At 36.7% G+C, this 17,379-nt stretch overlaps 1 protein-coding gene and 1 long non-coding RNA gene across 5 annotated transcripts in view; one reads left to right on the top strand and one right to left on the bottom strand.

Annotated features, from left to right (window-relative positions):
* The window catches only part of LOC113526510 (uncharacterized), a 50,346-nt gene that overhangs the window by 24,858 nt on the left and 8,109 nt on the right, over nucleotides 1–17,379 (top strand). For 2 of the 4 annotated variants that reach the window (XR_008301918.1, XR_008301917.1), the window contains exon 6: nucleotides 15,645–15,802. The exons of 1 other annotated variant lie outside the window; for it this stretch is intronic. This is a non-coding gene — a long non-coding RNA (uncharacterized LOC113526510). Of the gene's footprint in view, nucleotides 1–1,608; nucleotides 3,546–15,644; nucleotides 15,803–17,379 lie in introns of those variants that run through there. One more of the 4 variants, XR_008301919.1, reaches the window with a different exon arrangement.
* Nucleotides 5,709–16,466, bottom strand: chrna3 (cholinergic receptor, nicotinic, alpha 3). The gene is made up of 6 exons (XM_026913602.3): nucleotides 16,309–16,466; nucleotides 15,653–15,792; nucleotides 11,870–11,914; nucleotides 9,329–9,438; nucleotides 8,004–9,174; nucleotides 5,709–6,547 (listed from the first exon to the last, which is right to left on the bottom strand). Exons 1-6 carry the CDS (start codon nucleotides 16,376–16,378, stop codon nucleotides 6,419–6,421), a joined length of 1,665 nt encoding a protein of 554 aa, XP_026769403.3. The 5' UTR covers nucleotides 16,379–16,466; the 3' UTR covers nucleotides 5,709–6,418.

The raw sequence follows: 17,379 nt of genomic DNA, 5'->3' as shown, positions 1-17,379 counted from the left end.
TATGGAGTATCCCTTAAAACAGGGATCTTACATTTTATCCACAAACGCTCGGTGCAGCTGCACATTTTCATTCCAGGTAAATAGTAGATACAGATCTTAACACTCGACTGTTTTTGCTCTTCAGGCAACTATTAGTAATGAAAAGGTGCAGCTACAGCACTTGGATAAGAGCAGAAAAACCTGCCTTTGAGGTTCAACGTAGATCCTGACAACATATAATTTCCCTATCATCGAGGTACAAGTTCCCTATCATAGAGGTACAAGAGGTAGAAGGTTCAAGTAGAACCTTCAAGAAGCTAAGATCTATTCAATCCTATTGTTGAAACTCACATGCACATTCAACCTTGCTACCCTTAGCTAGCAAGCAGTGAGCCATAGCAGGAACAGTTTGTGATATACAAGCATCTGGTGACACTTGTGTGAAAAATGCTATGCAGCCGATTGCAGTGCGGCAAAACTAGTTTTGCCTTGTTTCTCTAGACGTAACTACTGAGTTTTAGAATAGATAAATAAATCAACTTACCTGTGTTCATTCTGCCTTTCACCTGTTAACAGTGAAAAAAATCACGTGAGGAAATGATCTTTTCAAGACAGTATTACATACAGAGTATTAGTAGAGTACTGCATTTAAAAATGTGATTTTTTTCCCTTCTGTATTTCAAACATTTCACTTTGTAAATACATTAAAATACAATAAAATAAAATGAAAACGAGGAAAAAATGATACCTTGGCCCATCTCTGCATCTCTTAAATCATTCCTATGTTCAACAGATCTGTTTGACAGAAACCTCAACATGAATATTAATAATTAATATAAAATTAATATAAATATAAAAAAATTAAATAGTAAGAAAAAATAAACAAACCTTTCACTGTGGCATTTAAAGCAATCTACAAGAAAACATATTGCGTAAGAAAGATATTATTATTATTACTACTACTACTACTACTACTACTGAGTCATGGTCATTGTATTATATTGTGGAAATAATGGTATACATGAATGTTTTCTGATATATATTGCATTCAACTTTATACTCACTACAGCTTTTTGTTATCAATGCTGTTAATACAGAGAATTGTAACTGACCTTGCTTTTGAAACATTTTCCAAAGTCCAAGAGACAAAATAATCATCAGCATCAGGGAAAAACCACCAACAGTAATCTTTAGAGTTTCATTAGAGTATTCTGGAAATAAAGATAATTTATAGACAATATATAAACCATGACACGTTTAAACTGATAAAAAACAAATAAAAAGACAGTTTAATTAGTAATATAATGAATACAACTAGTGGATTGATTGGCTTGAATGAATTAAGGTATCTATGGTATTCTCCTTCTGTATTATTATTTTATTGATATCTTGGTTTATGCTACATCTTACCAGTAATGTGAAGGTAGACTTCATTGACACCGTGCACTTTTTTAGGAAAAGGGCATGGCTCTGACATCAGAAAACAGATGTATGTTCCAGCATCTCGCATCGTGACTTCTTTTAGAGTAAACCTTGCCTTATTCTTCACTGTGTCCCAAATACTCATCTGAATTACAGTGCTGTTCTTGTACAGATAGGCATAAATGTTGCCTTTCTTGTTCCTCTCAGGTGACTTTAAAGAGGTGCACTGGAATTCAACATCAGTTCCCGTATTTACACTTGTCTCCGGCAAGGCTATCTCCGCCGGGATGAAGGAATCTGAACATGAGGGAAAGCAGTTGATAATTCTGAATGAAAGTAAATGTAAATGCATATTTGGGTATTATTAGCAGGCTTTAATCCTGAACTGTCATAAGATCAGGTACCAAAAAACAGTAAACAAACTGATTTTAAAAAATCTTACCGTTCACAGTAATGAAGATGGAGTTGATGCCATTTCCTTTTACAGCCTCGAGATTATACATACGCACTGAAAAGACACAACTGTAGTTTCCTGTATTGTCCTTTGTAGTGTCGTCCATATGAAATATAGCGTCTTGACAACTTGATTTCATGTCTATGCCAATGCCGTTCCTGCACAGGTAAATATATAAATTGCTGTTCTTCTCTAATGTTCCAGGCTTCAGCCCATATGTACTGCATGTGAACTCCAGTTTGCCTCTGTTTCTGTTTGCATAAATCTTTGCTGGATAGATTTCTTGACCTTTAAAAGGAAAATAAAGAGATTTCTAACCTGACACGGATCCACTAACTGTACATGCATGTTTAATTAGTGTTCTTGTAATGCTGTTGTACTTTTCTACCCTGTAAATGAATCCATACCTTGAGCTTGAGATAACCAAGCCACCAAGATCACTGTTAAATCAAAAGTCAGATAAACTATTAATTCTTATATTTTTAAAATCAGTCTCAATGATCACAATCACTTTTCTTGCACTGTAAATATCTGAGAGTTACTTACTTAAGACAATGTTGAAATGAGGCATTGTAGAGCTTGAGCGAGGGATCTCGAGGTGTTCAGTTCTCTTCTTCTTCACAAGTCAGAGTGTGTTCACAAGGCTATGGCGCAAAAGCTAATTCTGCTCTGAAAGTCACTGATGTAGCAGAGAAACAAGCAAAGAGTGTTGAAAGGTTGTTGATATCATTTTCTCACTTTTGTGTTTATATGTACATGTGTGTGTGTGTGTGTTTACATGTATATAACCTATATAAGCCTAAAAATACACCATAGTCTTCTCATATTAACCCATTAGAGATACTTTCAACTGGATTCATAAACATGTTTCCACTTAATTTATATATATATATATATATATATGATGCTCCAGAAGGAAAAGCCATGCATTAAGAGCCGGGGGGTGAAAACTTTTGAACAGAATGGAGATGTGTACATTTTTCTTATTTTGCCTAAATATCGTATTTTTTCATTTAGTACTGCCCTTCAGAGGCTACAGAAGATAGTTACATGTTTCCCAGAAGACAAAATAAGTTAAATTTACCCTGATCTTCAAATTCAAAAAGTTTTCACCCCCCGGCTCTTAATGCATGGTTTTTCCTTCTGGAGCATCTGTGAGCGTTTGAACCTTCTGTAATAGTTGCATATGAGTCCCTCAGTTGTCCTCAGTGTGAAAAGATGGATCTCAAAATCATACAGTCATTGTTGGAAAGGGTTCAAATACACAAAAAATGCTGGAAAACCAAAGAATTTGTGGGACCTGAAGGATTTTTCTGAAGAACAGCAGGCAGTTTAACTGTTCAGGACAAACAAGGGACTCAGGAACAACTATCACTAAACAAAAAAACACAGCTGTGGATCATTCAGGTAACAACACAGTATTAAGAATCAAGGGGATGTAAACTTTTGAACGGGGTCATTTTTTATAAATTCAACTATTATTTTCTCTTGTGGGCTATATGTAAACATCTTTTATGTGAAATATCGTATTCAGGTCAGCACTAAATATACAATAACATGCATTTTGTATGATCCCTCTTATTTTGGTAAAATAATAAACATTTTGCAGATTCTGTAAGGGGTATGTAAACTTTTGAGCTTTTTATGTAAACTGTATGTATGTGTATGTATATATGTGTGTGTATGTATGTGTGTGTATGTGTATATATATATATATATATATATATTTTTTTTTTTACTTAGATGTTAATGCTATCTAAGGGTCTGTTCTTTATAGATCAAACTCCATGTGGCAGAATAAGTACAATTTTTAGAGAAAAGTTGCTGCAGCAGCTTCAGGTTGTTTTCTGTCCAGATATTATAAATAATAATAAACAAACATAACCAATACCTTTGCTTGTTTCTTCTTTAGCAAAATGATGGCCTATTTCCTTGTATTCTGTTTGTCAGTTCTTTGTCATTCAGGCAGAGCATAAACTGCACTAAATTATCCAAATTTATCACACTGTCTGTCAAAGGCCCAAATATAATTTTGCACAATGTCTATGCCTGTATGCCTTCAGTCTTACCACAGTATAAATAGGCTGTGTGTGTGTGTGTGTGCGTGTTTGTGTGTGTGAGAGAGAGAGAGTTTGTCTGATGTAAAGCGTACTCTTGCTTTTATTCTGATCCAGCGTGGTGTACCACAAAGACTAATGTTGGCTCACGATCGTTTCTGAGTCATGCTTGATTCCAGTAGAAAGTGTAACTGTGTACCATGTACATCAAGCTAAGCTTGTCAGTTCACTTCAATTCTATTTGTTTTATCTGTTTGCTTTTACCAACAAACATTGTCTCGAAGAAGGTTTAAAGAAATACAGATGTAGATTTAGATCCATAATGAGCAGGTCAGAGGTCACAGGTCAGGGAGTAGAAACTACCTGAGGATGAAACCTTGAGGGAACCAGACTCAAAAGGGAACACATCCTCTTCTGTGTGACACCGCACTGTGAGATTACAAACCATTACAGTATACAGGTTTAGAAAATTGTACTAAGTGTTCACTGCTAGATTATGACTCTGGTGTGTTATGTACTAACAGTGTTTAGCTAATAATTCTTGTCCATAAGTGTTTATATACCTCCTTTATTTGTCTCAGGTTGACAATTATATGTTAATGTTGATTACAGTGAGTTTATAAATCTAAACTGGACAGCTGATTTTGGTTACTTTCTAGATTTATATAGAACTGTGAGGCTTTGTAAACTTGAATACATATTTTCTTGTTGTGGGAACATTGTCTATGAATTTGTCTGTATAATATCTTACATAGGTGACTCTTGAACCTTGCATCATAAGGCTGGCACAACTCAGTGTATGGCAGATGTCATACGCTGTCATGGGCTATCAGCAGTTTAAGTCTTGTTCTATAGCAGCGTTGTGATACCATGAACAGTAATGCTCATGACAGTTGCTATATTGTGACATCATGACACCTTATTCCACATGGAAATGCCGGCTAAGTCTGATCTAGTTGGAATTTCTAGTTTTTTTTGTTTGTTTGTTTTTGTCTTTGGATGGACATTATGACACCATATTTATGACACCACTATAAGAACTGTCATACCACTGTTAGAAAAGAGAAATGTTGATTCTCTTACATAATTCTTCAGGTTCAGGTTATAAGTTCTATCATGACATTATTGCTAAGTCTATGAAAATCACTAATGATTTTCTTCATGATAATGGCTAAAAAATAATTTATTATAATATGATTTAAATGATAACTTGGTAGTTAACAAATGTAGTTACAAATATTCATAACATAGCCTGTTATGAACCCTATAAGCCTTATAAAGATTACATAACATTTATATGCTTAACATTATGTAAGGAATAAAACACTCGAGGGCTTGCTGTTATAGAAAAATAACATTTTTAAAAATTATTATTTTCCTGTAATATATACATATTGCATATAAAACGCATATTGAAGTGTTTTCTTTCTCTTACAGCATATCAATTTATCAACAATTTCAATTATTTATTTAGTAAAGAATAACACACCATACATTTTATATGGTTATAGTTACATTTAATGTTGCGGAACATCCATGAAACAAGTCAGTTCCTATTATCACTTACGTTAATACCTGCTATAAACAGTCTTTTCCTCTCCAGCTTAATTTTCTCTTTCTCTTGAAATTAATGAGACAAATAACACTGCTTGTCTTGTTGCTAAGAAACTGTCAAGTCCAAAATTCTCTTTATCGAAGATACTAAAAGTCGAATACTAGATTAGATTTATAGGATATTGATAGGTTGATAGGAACTTTGTTAATTCTGAGAGATACTGCAGAAATACAGTTGGAGCTTTGAGGAATATAACTTAGTGAGTTTTTATTCACAAAAACAAGAAGTCTATAAAATTCACAAATAACTTACACTGAACACATTTAATACACTGCTGCTCAAGTCGTTTGGAGAGATAAGGGACATTTTATGCACTAGCATAGGGAACACAAAGGAGAGCTTTGTCTTATTTTAGAAATGAATCTGCAACCATGTCCTCATTCAAGACCAGTTTTCAGGTTACAATGAAAAATGTGATGTGTAATACAGTATGAGTATAATTCACAGCTCTAAAATATGAGTATAATTCACAGCTCAGTAATGCATTGCAAACGTAGGTAGGATTATTTGGTTGATAATGCCTAATACACCCACTGGATGGCACTGTCCGCAAAGCCTGGACAAAAAATATACATGACAGAATTTGCATAGTTATGCTCTGCTTACAGCATCAGTGCATTAATGCAGTTCTTATGACAACACTTTGATAGGTTATAAACTTTTATTTTAAAAAATAAGCATGAACTTTAGATATGAGTTGAAAAGTTGAAGTTTTCCACTGGCTTAATGGAAGTCTTCTTGAGGGGGAAAAAAAAGCTATGGCGCAAGGACTGCTGAGTGATGTAGACATCCTCGATTTGCACGCCTCCACTAACACTTTTATAAAGTTGCACGCCTCCACTAACACTTAGTCAAGGTTTCTTAAGTCTGTTTATGATTGATCATGGAGAATCACATATCTTCTCCCATGAGGAGGGGCTGTAAAAAGAGTCCTGCTGTTCCCAGGATGCACACCAGGATAAACACCCACAAGAAGATTCTGTCAATCACCATGGCCACGTATTTCCAGTCGTCCTGAACCTTGAACAGGTGGAGCGAAACAGCAGACATGAATTAGAAAAATCTCCTCGGCAGAGAGTTCAGCAGAGCAAAGAAGATTTCATCCTCACACCAAAGTGGACGCAAAGGCATCAAGGAAAGGGTGATGTTTACATTAAGGGAACCATTTTTGCCAGATGACTGGATTTGTGTTTATTCGTTTGAAGCTGCAGTGACGGGTGCTAGTTCCAGGTGTCTGTATGCAGTCCAGGAAATAACCAAATTTTGCACAAGTAATGTATCTTGCGCTTGGTTTGCCTATTTATCAGGTACACCTACCTTGTAGCTACATTCATCAGCCATTTATCTGGTAAATCTTCCATATAGGTCACACAATATATGTATGTCATTTCTGAATGTAGCAGCTCAGTGTATATTAATGTGTTCACTCAAAGGGCCGTATTTAAAGCCAGTGACTTAAGTTCAGTTATAGCAATAGTTACAGATTCCTTGTATTCAGAGTTGAGTTATGCTAGGTACTTAAGTTGATTTTCAGGGCTCCCCATTCAGATTGTTAAAATCACATGCGTATAGTTTACATCTCAGTGGTTGAATGATTTTTCTAGAGTGGAAGTGTCAGAGACAGCATTTTTCAATAGCGTCCAGAATGCCTCCTCGTGTGTTTGCCTTTAAACAGTAAAAAAAAAAAAAAATTCTATCTATCTGGGATAGAAAATGCAGACTTTGGAAGGAGAATTTTTTTTTTCTTTGATGTTGTATGTGATATGATGTAAAGTAAGAGGCCATATAACATTTTTTTAAAAGATTACCAAGATGATATATGAATGAGAAGATGGCAGGCATTGAAATAAACTAATAAAAGTCTAGAATATTTGCAATATATTGCTCCATGAATAGTCCTAGTTGTAATTATCACATTAATCACTGTAAATTCACCAATCTGGCTTCTACCCCCAGTTTTCAGCAGGTTGCAAAATAGCACCTGATCCAGCACATCATATCATTTTGCATTTTCTTTTTCAATATTGTGTTCCAACAGTTAATTGTGTGCACGACTTTGTTAAGCCACCAGATATGTGTATTTGTGTGTTTAATACTGGCCTTGAATGGCATTCTTTAGTTTTTTAAAAAAAATATATTTACTATGTACAAAGCATGTATTTTAACATTACATATTGCGGTTACCAGCCAGTGGTGCTGTTCCTTGGCTTATACTGTGCTTATGTTCAGGGTTGGAATTGTACGTAACTGAGACACGCCTCCGTTTTCAGCAAACTCCTCCCCACATGTGCAACTCTCACAAGACTTCTGAAAAGCACTCAAGTCAGTAGTTAGGCCTGAAGTCTGAATAACGATGTGTGTATTTTCAGGATATGCGTGCATAACTCTGCTCTGAATACAGCCCATTGTACCATATTCCACCAGTTTCTACATATAGTTTTTCATTTAACAGTCAAACTGCATAAAAAAATCTTACCTCTTTGGCTTCATTTTGTAGCCGCATATTCTCTGCAATGTACTTCACGCTCTCAATAGCTTCCCGAACTTCTGGCGACAGGGTGCAGAGAGTTTTAAGTCCCCCATCCAGAGACTCGGAGCTTGAACAAGAGCTACTTCGTACTGCTCCGCTTCCTACCATTGTGCCTGTTCCACTAACTGTCCCCAAAGTGCCCACTCCAGCCCCTCCAGTTCCATCTGTGGGCAGTTTGGTAGAGAGCTGCCTTAAACAGCATGTACATCTCCCATCTCTGCACAAGAAACTTGAGCTAGCCTTAACAGCCTCACTCAGGGTGTTCAGCTCGGTGCTGAGCACGAGCTGAGTGCGCCGAGGAAGGCTGCCTGGAAGGCTCTGTTGCTTGGTGAGATGTTGGGGAAAGGAAGTGGAAGAATGGAGGGAACATGATCGGTGAGGGGCCCCGAAACTTCTTTGCTTCCCTGGGTCTCGCTCAGGCCTGGTCATGAACATGATTCTGGGAAGGAGGCTAAGGAATACATGGCGCACCCAACATGGCATGGTGTGGGTCTTGGGTGTTCGGTAATGCACGTTAAGCACAAAGACGGTGATGACTATAGAAAGCGTGACGAAGATCATGGTGAAGAGGAGGTACTCGCCAATCAGTGGAATGACTAAAGAGGTGGATGGAATGGTTTCAGTGATGACCAAGAGGAAGACAGTGAGGGAGAGGAGAACTGAGATGCAAAGCGTCACTTTTTCACCACAGTCTGATGGAAGATAAAATACCAGAACGGTTAAGAATGAGATGAGCAGGCACGGGATGATCATGTTAATGGTGTAGAAAAGAGGCAGGCGACGGATGTAGAGTGAGTAGGTAATGTCAGTGTAGATCTCCTCGCAACAGTTGTATTTGATGTCATGCTTGTAGCCTGGCGCATCAATAATCATCCACTCCCCACTCTCCCAGAAATCCTTGAGGTTGATTGTGGAACCAATCAGTACCAGATCAATCTTGGCCTTGTCATAGGTCCATGAGCCAAACTTCATGGTGCAGTTTTGGTAGTCGAAGGGAAAGTAGGTGACGTCAATCTTGCAAGAGCTTTTGAAAATGGCAGGAGGAATCCATGTCACGTCTCCATTGTAGCGAAGAAGAGCTTTGGTTTTATCATCCACCTGGAAGTCTCCCACTGCGCTGTGATACAGAAATAAATACAGGTGAACCAAAAACATTCTGAACTTTGAAACCTTTTTTAGCCTCTATGTTATATAATATTCTACCCAAACAACACATTTCGGAGATTGAGATTCTTGATTCAGTTCGAAAGACAACCTCTTTTTGGCCTTACTTGTTATATAACACAATGTCTGGTTTCCAAATGCTGTTGGAAGGGACACGGATGAACTCCACACCTCCAAAATCTTTGGGATTCCACTTCAATTTGTAGTCATTCCATATCTATGGAAATGAAAAATATTGCAAATATTAGGTATGCTCTTCCAGGTAAAGGTTTCCTAAGGCTATATAACACTTACATAACCCCTTCATGACAACTGACTTCAATCTACATAAACATTACAAGCTTACATAAAGGCTTATTCTTACAGAGGTTAGCTCATAGACTGATAAACGTCCCTGTGCAAGTTGTTACTATAGAAACGATAACATATTAGAACTAGCGTATTAATATAAACCTGTGATTTGAATTATAGCTGGAACTAGGTCAGAGCTGCTGTTACAGAAAATTAACACCTTCTGACCAATTAGGACTGAGAATTCAACCATGTTGTGATGTAATATTTAATAATCAATAGTCGATAAAAGTGTATAGTAATACGGTATGGTGTTTAGACGAGCTAAAATAGAAGATGCTTGTGGAGTCATTTGTATTAACCACAGTTTCATATTCCTCTTGTTTACTCTCCCACTGACCTGAAGGCTGTTTTAAGGTTATGGCTCACGTACAACACTAATTAGTGTACAAGTCAGCGCACACAGATCAATGACAGGACGGCACACTTGTCTTTCGTTAGTTATTCTGTGTGATATCTCAGACGCTGACCTCTTCATCTCCCTTCAGGTTGACAGACAGGCTTTGTCATTGACGAAAGGACAACAGATAACAAGATACAGATAATGATAAATGGTTCATAACATTAAAAATTATTATCACTCTAATAGGACTGCAGACTATTTGCATATTTCTTTTCCATTATCCCAATCCTGTCTAATCTACTTTCATTTTAATTGAATACCATATAATGACATTCATACATTTATTTAATCATTCGTTCAGCATTTGTTCAGTCCTTTGTTTAACTGGAGTGACTCTTTCTTTTTTTTTTTTTTTTTTTTAACTGTCTTTCATTTCATTTTAAAATGGGACATTGTCCCCTTGCTTTATGGCCCGTTTTATGAGCAGGTCAGGGCGTGTTACTTGACATCCAGCAGACCAGGGATGAATTCCCTAGAGCTTCATGAAGTAATAGAAGCAGTCGCACAGTGAGATGTAATAGCTTTAGATCAATGGAGTGATATGTGAGGCTTTTTTAGATAGTATGGAATAACAACCAATAAGCTTGCTTGGACATGTAGAATACTGAAGAGTTGTAGAGCGAACAGAGTAAACACAAGCTTTCTCTTTTTAGGCATTTGACCAATTTCTTATCTGCAGATAATTCTTCTTGATTAAATATAAATATTGTATAACAAATTCCCTTAAGTATTATTATGCATTTTCCCATGCAACCAACTTTCACTGTGTCAGTCGATCAATTCCTCAGTCAATCAACAGGACAGAATTATTCATATTCACATCAGCCTTACGACTTTGTTTTACAGACCATGTCACCATGTTAAAAAAAACATTTAAACAGTGTTACAGCTCAGGTGGGGATTATTAAGTAGACTAAATAACAGCATTAACCCTGCTGTCTTGCATTATCCCCATATTAAACCAAACCAAGTTGATACTCCTAAAACTGTTGTTGAAATTCAGGTCTATTCTTAAAATTGAAGTATGATTTGTGATGGACCAGTGAGATATTGTGGAATACATAAGGAATAAAACACAATCGATTGTGCTCTTATTGGACAATAATCCATGCCATGGTGGTGTGATAGCATCACCACCCCAAAGTTGATTATTTTCCTATAATGGCATGTAAATCCTGAAGTGTTTGATTCCTCTTATACCACAGAAATTTGACCAATCAGATTTGAGAATTCATCAGTGCTGTGGTATTAATGATGTATTAGAGAATATTTACAGTATGTACTGTAAGTGGAGTTAAAAATAAGTGACAGTCTAACACTGAGTAGATATTACGGATAATCCAATTTACAAAATGAGAAAATCCAGGTGGAGGACTGAAACTGAATGTTTTCTCATTTGGAGGCTCTTAAGAAAAAAATTAATATTTGTCAAAGCTCATCCAAATCTTATGCAGTTTAAACATTGGCTTGAAAAACTGCCCTAAGATGTTCAATACCCAAGAGTAGCAAATAAATGAAAAATCAGTTCAAAGTTACAGTGGATGTTTACTTTGTCATTGATTAGACTTTGAGGATGTCCAGTTTTCCAAATTATTGTAAGTTCTATAAATTAGGGATGTTATTAAAATTAATAAAGTATGCTTATTTTTATATAGAGTTGCTCGTATGATAAGCATATACATACATTAATATTAAAAGTATGACAGCATATATAAGTAATACCTATTCTAGGGTACTATTGTTGACTGAAGTTTTATCCCATATCTATTTTAATGGAGCAGTGTACTTTCAGACCTCATCACTGTGCTCAATCCATTCCATGTGTGTATGCTAAGATGCTGAAAAACACAAACACACACAATACCATAGCCAGCTGTATAATAAGAAAGCTTACGTGTCTTAGCCACAGATTTGTCTCCATAATCTGGTTAACTTCATCCTGTGGAAACAGACAGGAAAGACTCTCAGAGATACAGATAAATAGTCAGATGAATGGATTAGAGAAGGGAAGTAGGGATGCATTGATACCATTTTTTCAGATTGAGTACACGTCTGTGTGCGTGTGTGTGTTTTTTTTTTTTTTTTTTTTTTTTTTTTGTACTCACTGATACCGATACTGATATGTAAATGAGTAATAAATTTAGTATTAAGCAATCAAGAGCATTTGATTTGATGATTGGAACATTTTATGCTGGTTGCTGGTTGTGTGCTGCTAGCAATGATCTCCTCATGCTGAGTTACAGTGGATATAAAAAGTCTACACACACCATTTTAACAGGGGTGTGTAAACGTTTTATATCCATTGTATATCCGATACCAGTATTGGGATTGATGCATCTCTATAAATGTTTCAGTAAATGAAAAGAAGAAAGCGGCTGTCATTAGCAGTCAGTCCAGACATCAGTGTGAGGAGAACGAGGTGTGTCCTCCATCTCTCACAGATGGTCTGGACCCTGTTGGAGAGAGCCGAACCAAAGACCACCTGAGTCCTCTTGCCTACCGGCACTGAACTCGGCACATCAGGAGCTTTTGGCTGTTTGTGCAATGTGTTGGCTCCAAATGCTAGCTGCTGCTGTAGGGACGCTAAGGCTCAGATCAGAGATAAGAAAACGCCTGAGAAAGGCATGCATACGAAAGAAGATTTGAATCCCTATTACTGTCCCTTCATCCCTTATTTACACTTCCATCTGTTCACACACACATGCCATCAGGAGAATCTGCAATCATTGGAAATCATGTTTTTGTCAAGTCTATTTTCATTAATATTTGTTATATTGCTAATTATATAGGAGAACAAAAGATTATTTTATTTTTTATTAAACCTCTATACTACGAAATGAAAACTAACAACCTGGGTCAAAAGGAAGCAACTTGAACAAAGGTTTAATACACACATTTATTAGTGGTGTTAGTTATAATGAGCTTTCGGCCCCATTGACCGCTACTCCCTCTTGGGAAAGGGTCATCAGTCCATCCATGTCCTGTTGCATTGTGTTAGTAGGAAAGATCAGACTTCTAGCACAGAGGAAGTATAGATTATAAACAGACTTATAATAAGTAAGGAATCAAACACAATGGAGCAGGCTGTGATAGGAAGAGAATCAAAGATAGGGTGGTTACAGTTACCACCCTGAAATCCTGAAGTGGTTTATTCCCGTTAATTTGCCAAAGCTAACATTTTTTTTATTTATTAAAGGACGACACATCATACTTTTTTATCCATTTATAGTGTTTTTAATGTTGTGTAACATCTAGGAAACAAGCTGCTATTAAACACGGCATTTCTGCAGCACTTCAAGCTCAGCTTATGCCTCATGGCTCAGTTTAGCACCCCGCAACAACAAAAAAAATGCTGCAACCCAAAACATAGCATGTTTGGTTCACTTCATGCAGTTGGGTCTGACTTTCTCGCAGCAATTAAACCACACTGGACTTTTTCCCCCCAACTTGATTGCTTTTCTATCTGGCACTGAATCTACTCCATAGAAACATGGATATAAGTGGCATAGAGCAGATTTGTGTCGCCATGCACTATCTCACAGGAAGATGAAAATATGTGAAGACTTCCTTGATTGGACCTCGCTAAAATTTTGATTCTGGTTGTGGCCCTGATCTCAGATAAGGGTGACCTCTTTTGTGGAATGGGAGTCTCTGAGATGAATACTATCCCTAAGAATAGTCCCAGACTTGTTTTCCTGAGGAACAGAGAGGACATTTGTGTTACCTGAATTGGGACATTTTGTAAAAATATGTTCTCCTAATCAACTCACAGATGCATATATGTGGGGGGAAAAAGAGGGCACCATAACTTTAAGCTAGGAATTTGTGTGTATGAGATTAGAATGCATTCAGTGATGGAGAGAAATAATACTCATTCATCAAAAAAAGTGCATGCCATGACATTTAGCTCAGACTAGCTTATGGAAATAGCTTGAGATGTGTTCAGCATTGCATCATCATTTAAACCCCCTTTCTGTGCACTAGGCACAAATAATTTACCAAGGACATGTTTTTCTCCTGTTCTCACCTTGAGTTTGCCAAAGCAGCGGATTATCTCCTCATATCCACTGTATGCACAGCCATGCCAATGAGCCTTTCTCAAAGAAAGTTAAATAATTCATATTTAATGTTCTTAATAATTGCATAGTGACCTTCAATGGCTGAGCTGAGTGCCATCAAAAATGTTCTTTATTAGAATAGCACGTTATTACTTACTGAAATTGCACTCACATAATGCACTCTTTGAAAAAAGTTCAAGCTAGAACTGTAAAAAGAGTCTTTAAATGTTCTATGCAGAAAAACACTTTCAAAGAGGATTCCAAGTAGAACTCCTTTATGAAATTTAAAGACCTATTTGAAGAACTATGTAAAGAACCCTCTAAGAAACCCTTCTTATACTCTTAAAAAAGGGTTCTTCTATAATTCTTTGGAAGGGTTCTAACTTTCTAATAGGGATCTATGTGGAAGCATTTCTCAATAAAAAACACGGCTCTATAGAAAATATTAAGGACAAGACAGACAGACAGTGTCATGGTTATTTGTGCTTGCTTTGGTGTCTGTTCTACTCATGTTTCCACTCCAAGTCCTGTCACTGGTTTGTTGCTTGAATGTGTTCAGCTGTTCTGTGTTAGTTTGTTTGGTATATATACATATACATCTTATACAACTTGACTTGACTTATTGTGACATTATCTCATTGCAAAGTCTTACCATGCATTTTTGTATCTAGTATTTCTGAGCCTTGTTTTCTTGTTTTTGACACTTTTTCAACTGTTTTCTAGTATTCTTGTTCAACTAGCGCTATGGACTTGGATTATGATTCGTGGATTTGCCCCGATAAAGTACATACTGAGTTTTACACACTTGTGTTCTCCCTCTGACCACAAGTTACATACAGACACACACATACAGACATACAGACACACACTGTCAGACTCTCTCTCTCACACACACACACCCTGACACAGATGTCTATACACAGGACAGAGAGAGACAGACTGAAAGGCACATTAGGTAGGTGGGTCGGTAGGTAGGTAGGTGGGTGGGTGGATACATATGGACAGTTGCCAACTGGCAGAAAAGGCAACCAATTTCCTGATGGAGATATGAGAGAGCGAGAAAGATGAGAGAGAGAAAAAGAGCTGAGAAGAAAGCTGACAATTCCTGTCTTCTCCTGGCCAATCACACACCCATTGAAGGTGACAGAGCCGTTGATTTCCAGCCAAATCGTTGAGAGCACCGACAGCTTGCACCCGGGCATTAAAGCTGCAGGACTAATTTAGAGCACAATGCTGTGTTACTGTCTGAAGATGGAACCTGTGACCCAGACTAATTTCATAACTATTCGAGTGGGTGGACAGGAAAACATAAGCACACGGAGCGCAATGCACACACACATCACATGTACATCACACAATTCATTATTTTTCTTCCAGTTTACATAGATGTCAGAGCTGATAGTATTGCCATTTAGCCTGATGAAAGCATTCTGCCAGATGAGATCCTCACTAAATGATTCATCTTAGTGACAGAGTCCAGGCTCTTTCAGCACGCTTCACTAAATCCACCACTGTGCAAATGAGGCTATAAAACAGATACTTACAGTGCAATCTGGATGTAAAAAAATCTGGATAAAAGACACTGATTTGTCCTTGTATGGTCCCTTTCAGGCACTTACCACTTTCACTAGCTGGGACATCGACACCTCAAATTGGACTATCACTGGGTCAGAGACATTCTCCACTGGTCTGATGTACTGGTTATAGTTGGCGAAGATGACAGAAAAGAGTTGATGCTCAGCCTCGGAACACATTCCACCTGTAAAAAGGTTCACTTTTTAATTTTTTTTTCTGCCATTGAAATGGTTTGGTGGAAAATAGTTTGCTGCTTTATTAGGACTTTGACTAATTAAATACGTTTGTCTTATCTTAAGTATCTTTTTTAACCCTTCTGCTGAGAAACATTAATTATAAGCCACTTAACAATTTGGTTTAAAATAATCTTCATTTGCCAAATCAGTCGATGTGAAACAGCAAATTAAAGCTGCAAATGCCAAAACAAAACACACTGCATTATTCCATGCACTTTCAGTAATTCAGCTGCTCTCACAAGGACAGACTAAAGAAATGTGTTCCAAATCAGAAAGATCGTAATCAAGCACCGATTATTCCTCCTACACTTAAGCCTGATTGGCAAACAACAAAAAACTGGCAAGTTGTATTTCATAAACATAGATAGATGTTATATGCTATATTTTTACATGTTCATATTCAGCAACAAGTAGCACAGGCTTCTGGATCTTCTCATGGAAAGCATGTAAATCTCCATACTCACTGTGGAAATGGAAATAGAAAAAGAGAAAGTAGCACACAGGAGTGACAAGGAAAAGTGTGTTGTTCATCATGAAATCCAAAACAAGTCCTTGTAGGTTAATCCATGTATCTTGTTGAGAGAGAAAATGAGAGAGAGAAAGAAGGAAGCACACTGGTGGGATGTGCAGTGAGTGTAAAGAGAGAGAGAGAAAGAGGGAAGGGGGAGGGATAGAGAAAGAGAGAGAGGTGGGAGGACATTTAACATGACATACGGAGAGTGAAATGTGGACTTCTTCCCGATCAGATTTATATTTTGATAATGTTATTAGCTTATTTGACTTGTCACTTGAATTGAATGTGTTTAATCAGAACCTTAATTTAAAAAAAGTACACCTATATTAGTGAATCTAATAAAAACATTAATAAAAATGTGTTCATGGAATAAAAAGCTCCACAGCTCCAATAAATAGTCAAAATATTATTGTACACATTAAACAATAGGCCTAATATTTGAATATTTAGATTGATCTTAAAAGAAATTTGTACTGAAGAGATCTGTGAAATTTTCACAGATTTTTATAGAGCAGTCACAATTTCTTTAGTCTTAAAATAAAGCTTTAGTCTTTATTTAGTCTGAAAATAAAGCTCTAAATCTTGTTGTATACTGTATAGAACAATATTATTTATAATTGTGGAGATGGAGTGATGTTTTTTTTTTTTTTTTTTTTTAGTTTTCTCAGAGGGAGGAATTTTCTCTTTACGTCTTACAGCATTATCAGTTTCCACCTGATCAGCCATGCATACTAAAACCACTGGGAAAGCATATAACCAGAATGCATTGCTCCACTATGGGAAAGAAGGATAAAACTACATAAGAACAACAAAAATGACAAGCACATCCAATTAAACAAGATCTACTGTCTGATCGAAACATTGTCCTTATATTACAATATAACAAGCATTCAAGCATGAATTAGTTTCCATGTTTTTTTCTTTTTGTTGTTATTGTTAATGATTTTTTGTGACTGTCATCGTAAATCCTTTATTGTTTGAGCGCATTATTGTTTTCAGTTTGCATTATATCACTGCATAT

The sequence above is a fragment of the Pangasianodon hypophthalmus genome, chromosome 6 (genome assembly GCF_027358585.1).
Source record: "Pangasianodon hypophthalmus isolate fPanHyp1 chromosome 6, fPanHyp1.pri, whole genome shotgun sequence".
Taxonomy (NCBI): Eukaryota; Metazoa; Chordata; class Actinopteri; order Siluriformes; family Pangasiidae; genus Pangasianodon; species Pangasianodon hypophthalmus.
This window is presented reverse-complemented; position numbering and strand designations above follow the sequence as displayed.

Excerpts from the sequence above, each read along its gene's own strand:
- chrna3 (XM_026913602.3), bottom strand. The coding sequence starts at position 16,378 with ATGATGAACAACACACTTTTCCTTGTCACTCCTGTGTGCTACTTTCTC. Across the intron at positions 11,915-15,652 it reads TGTCCCAGCTAGTGAAAGTG|GATGAAGTTAACCAGATTAT; the intron begins GTAAGTGCCTGA and ends CTGTTTCCACAG. Across the intron at positions 9,439-11,869 it reads CAAATCTGTGGCTAAGACAC|ATATGGAATGACTACAAATT; the intron begins GTAAGCTTTCTT and ends TCATTTCCATAG.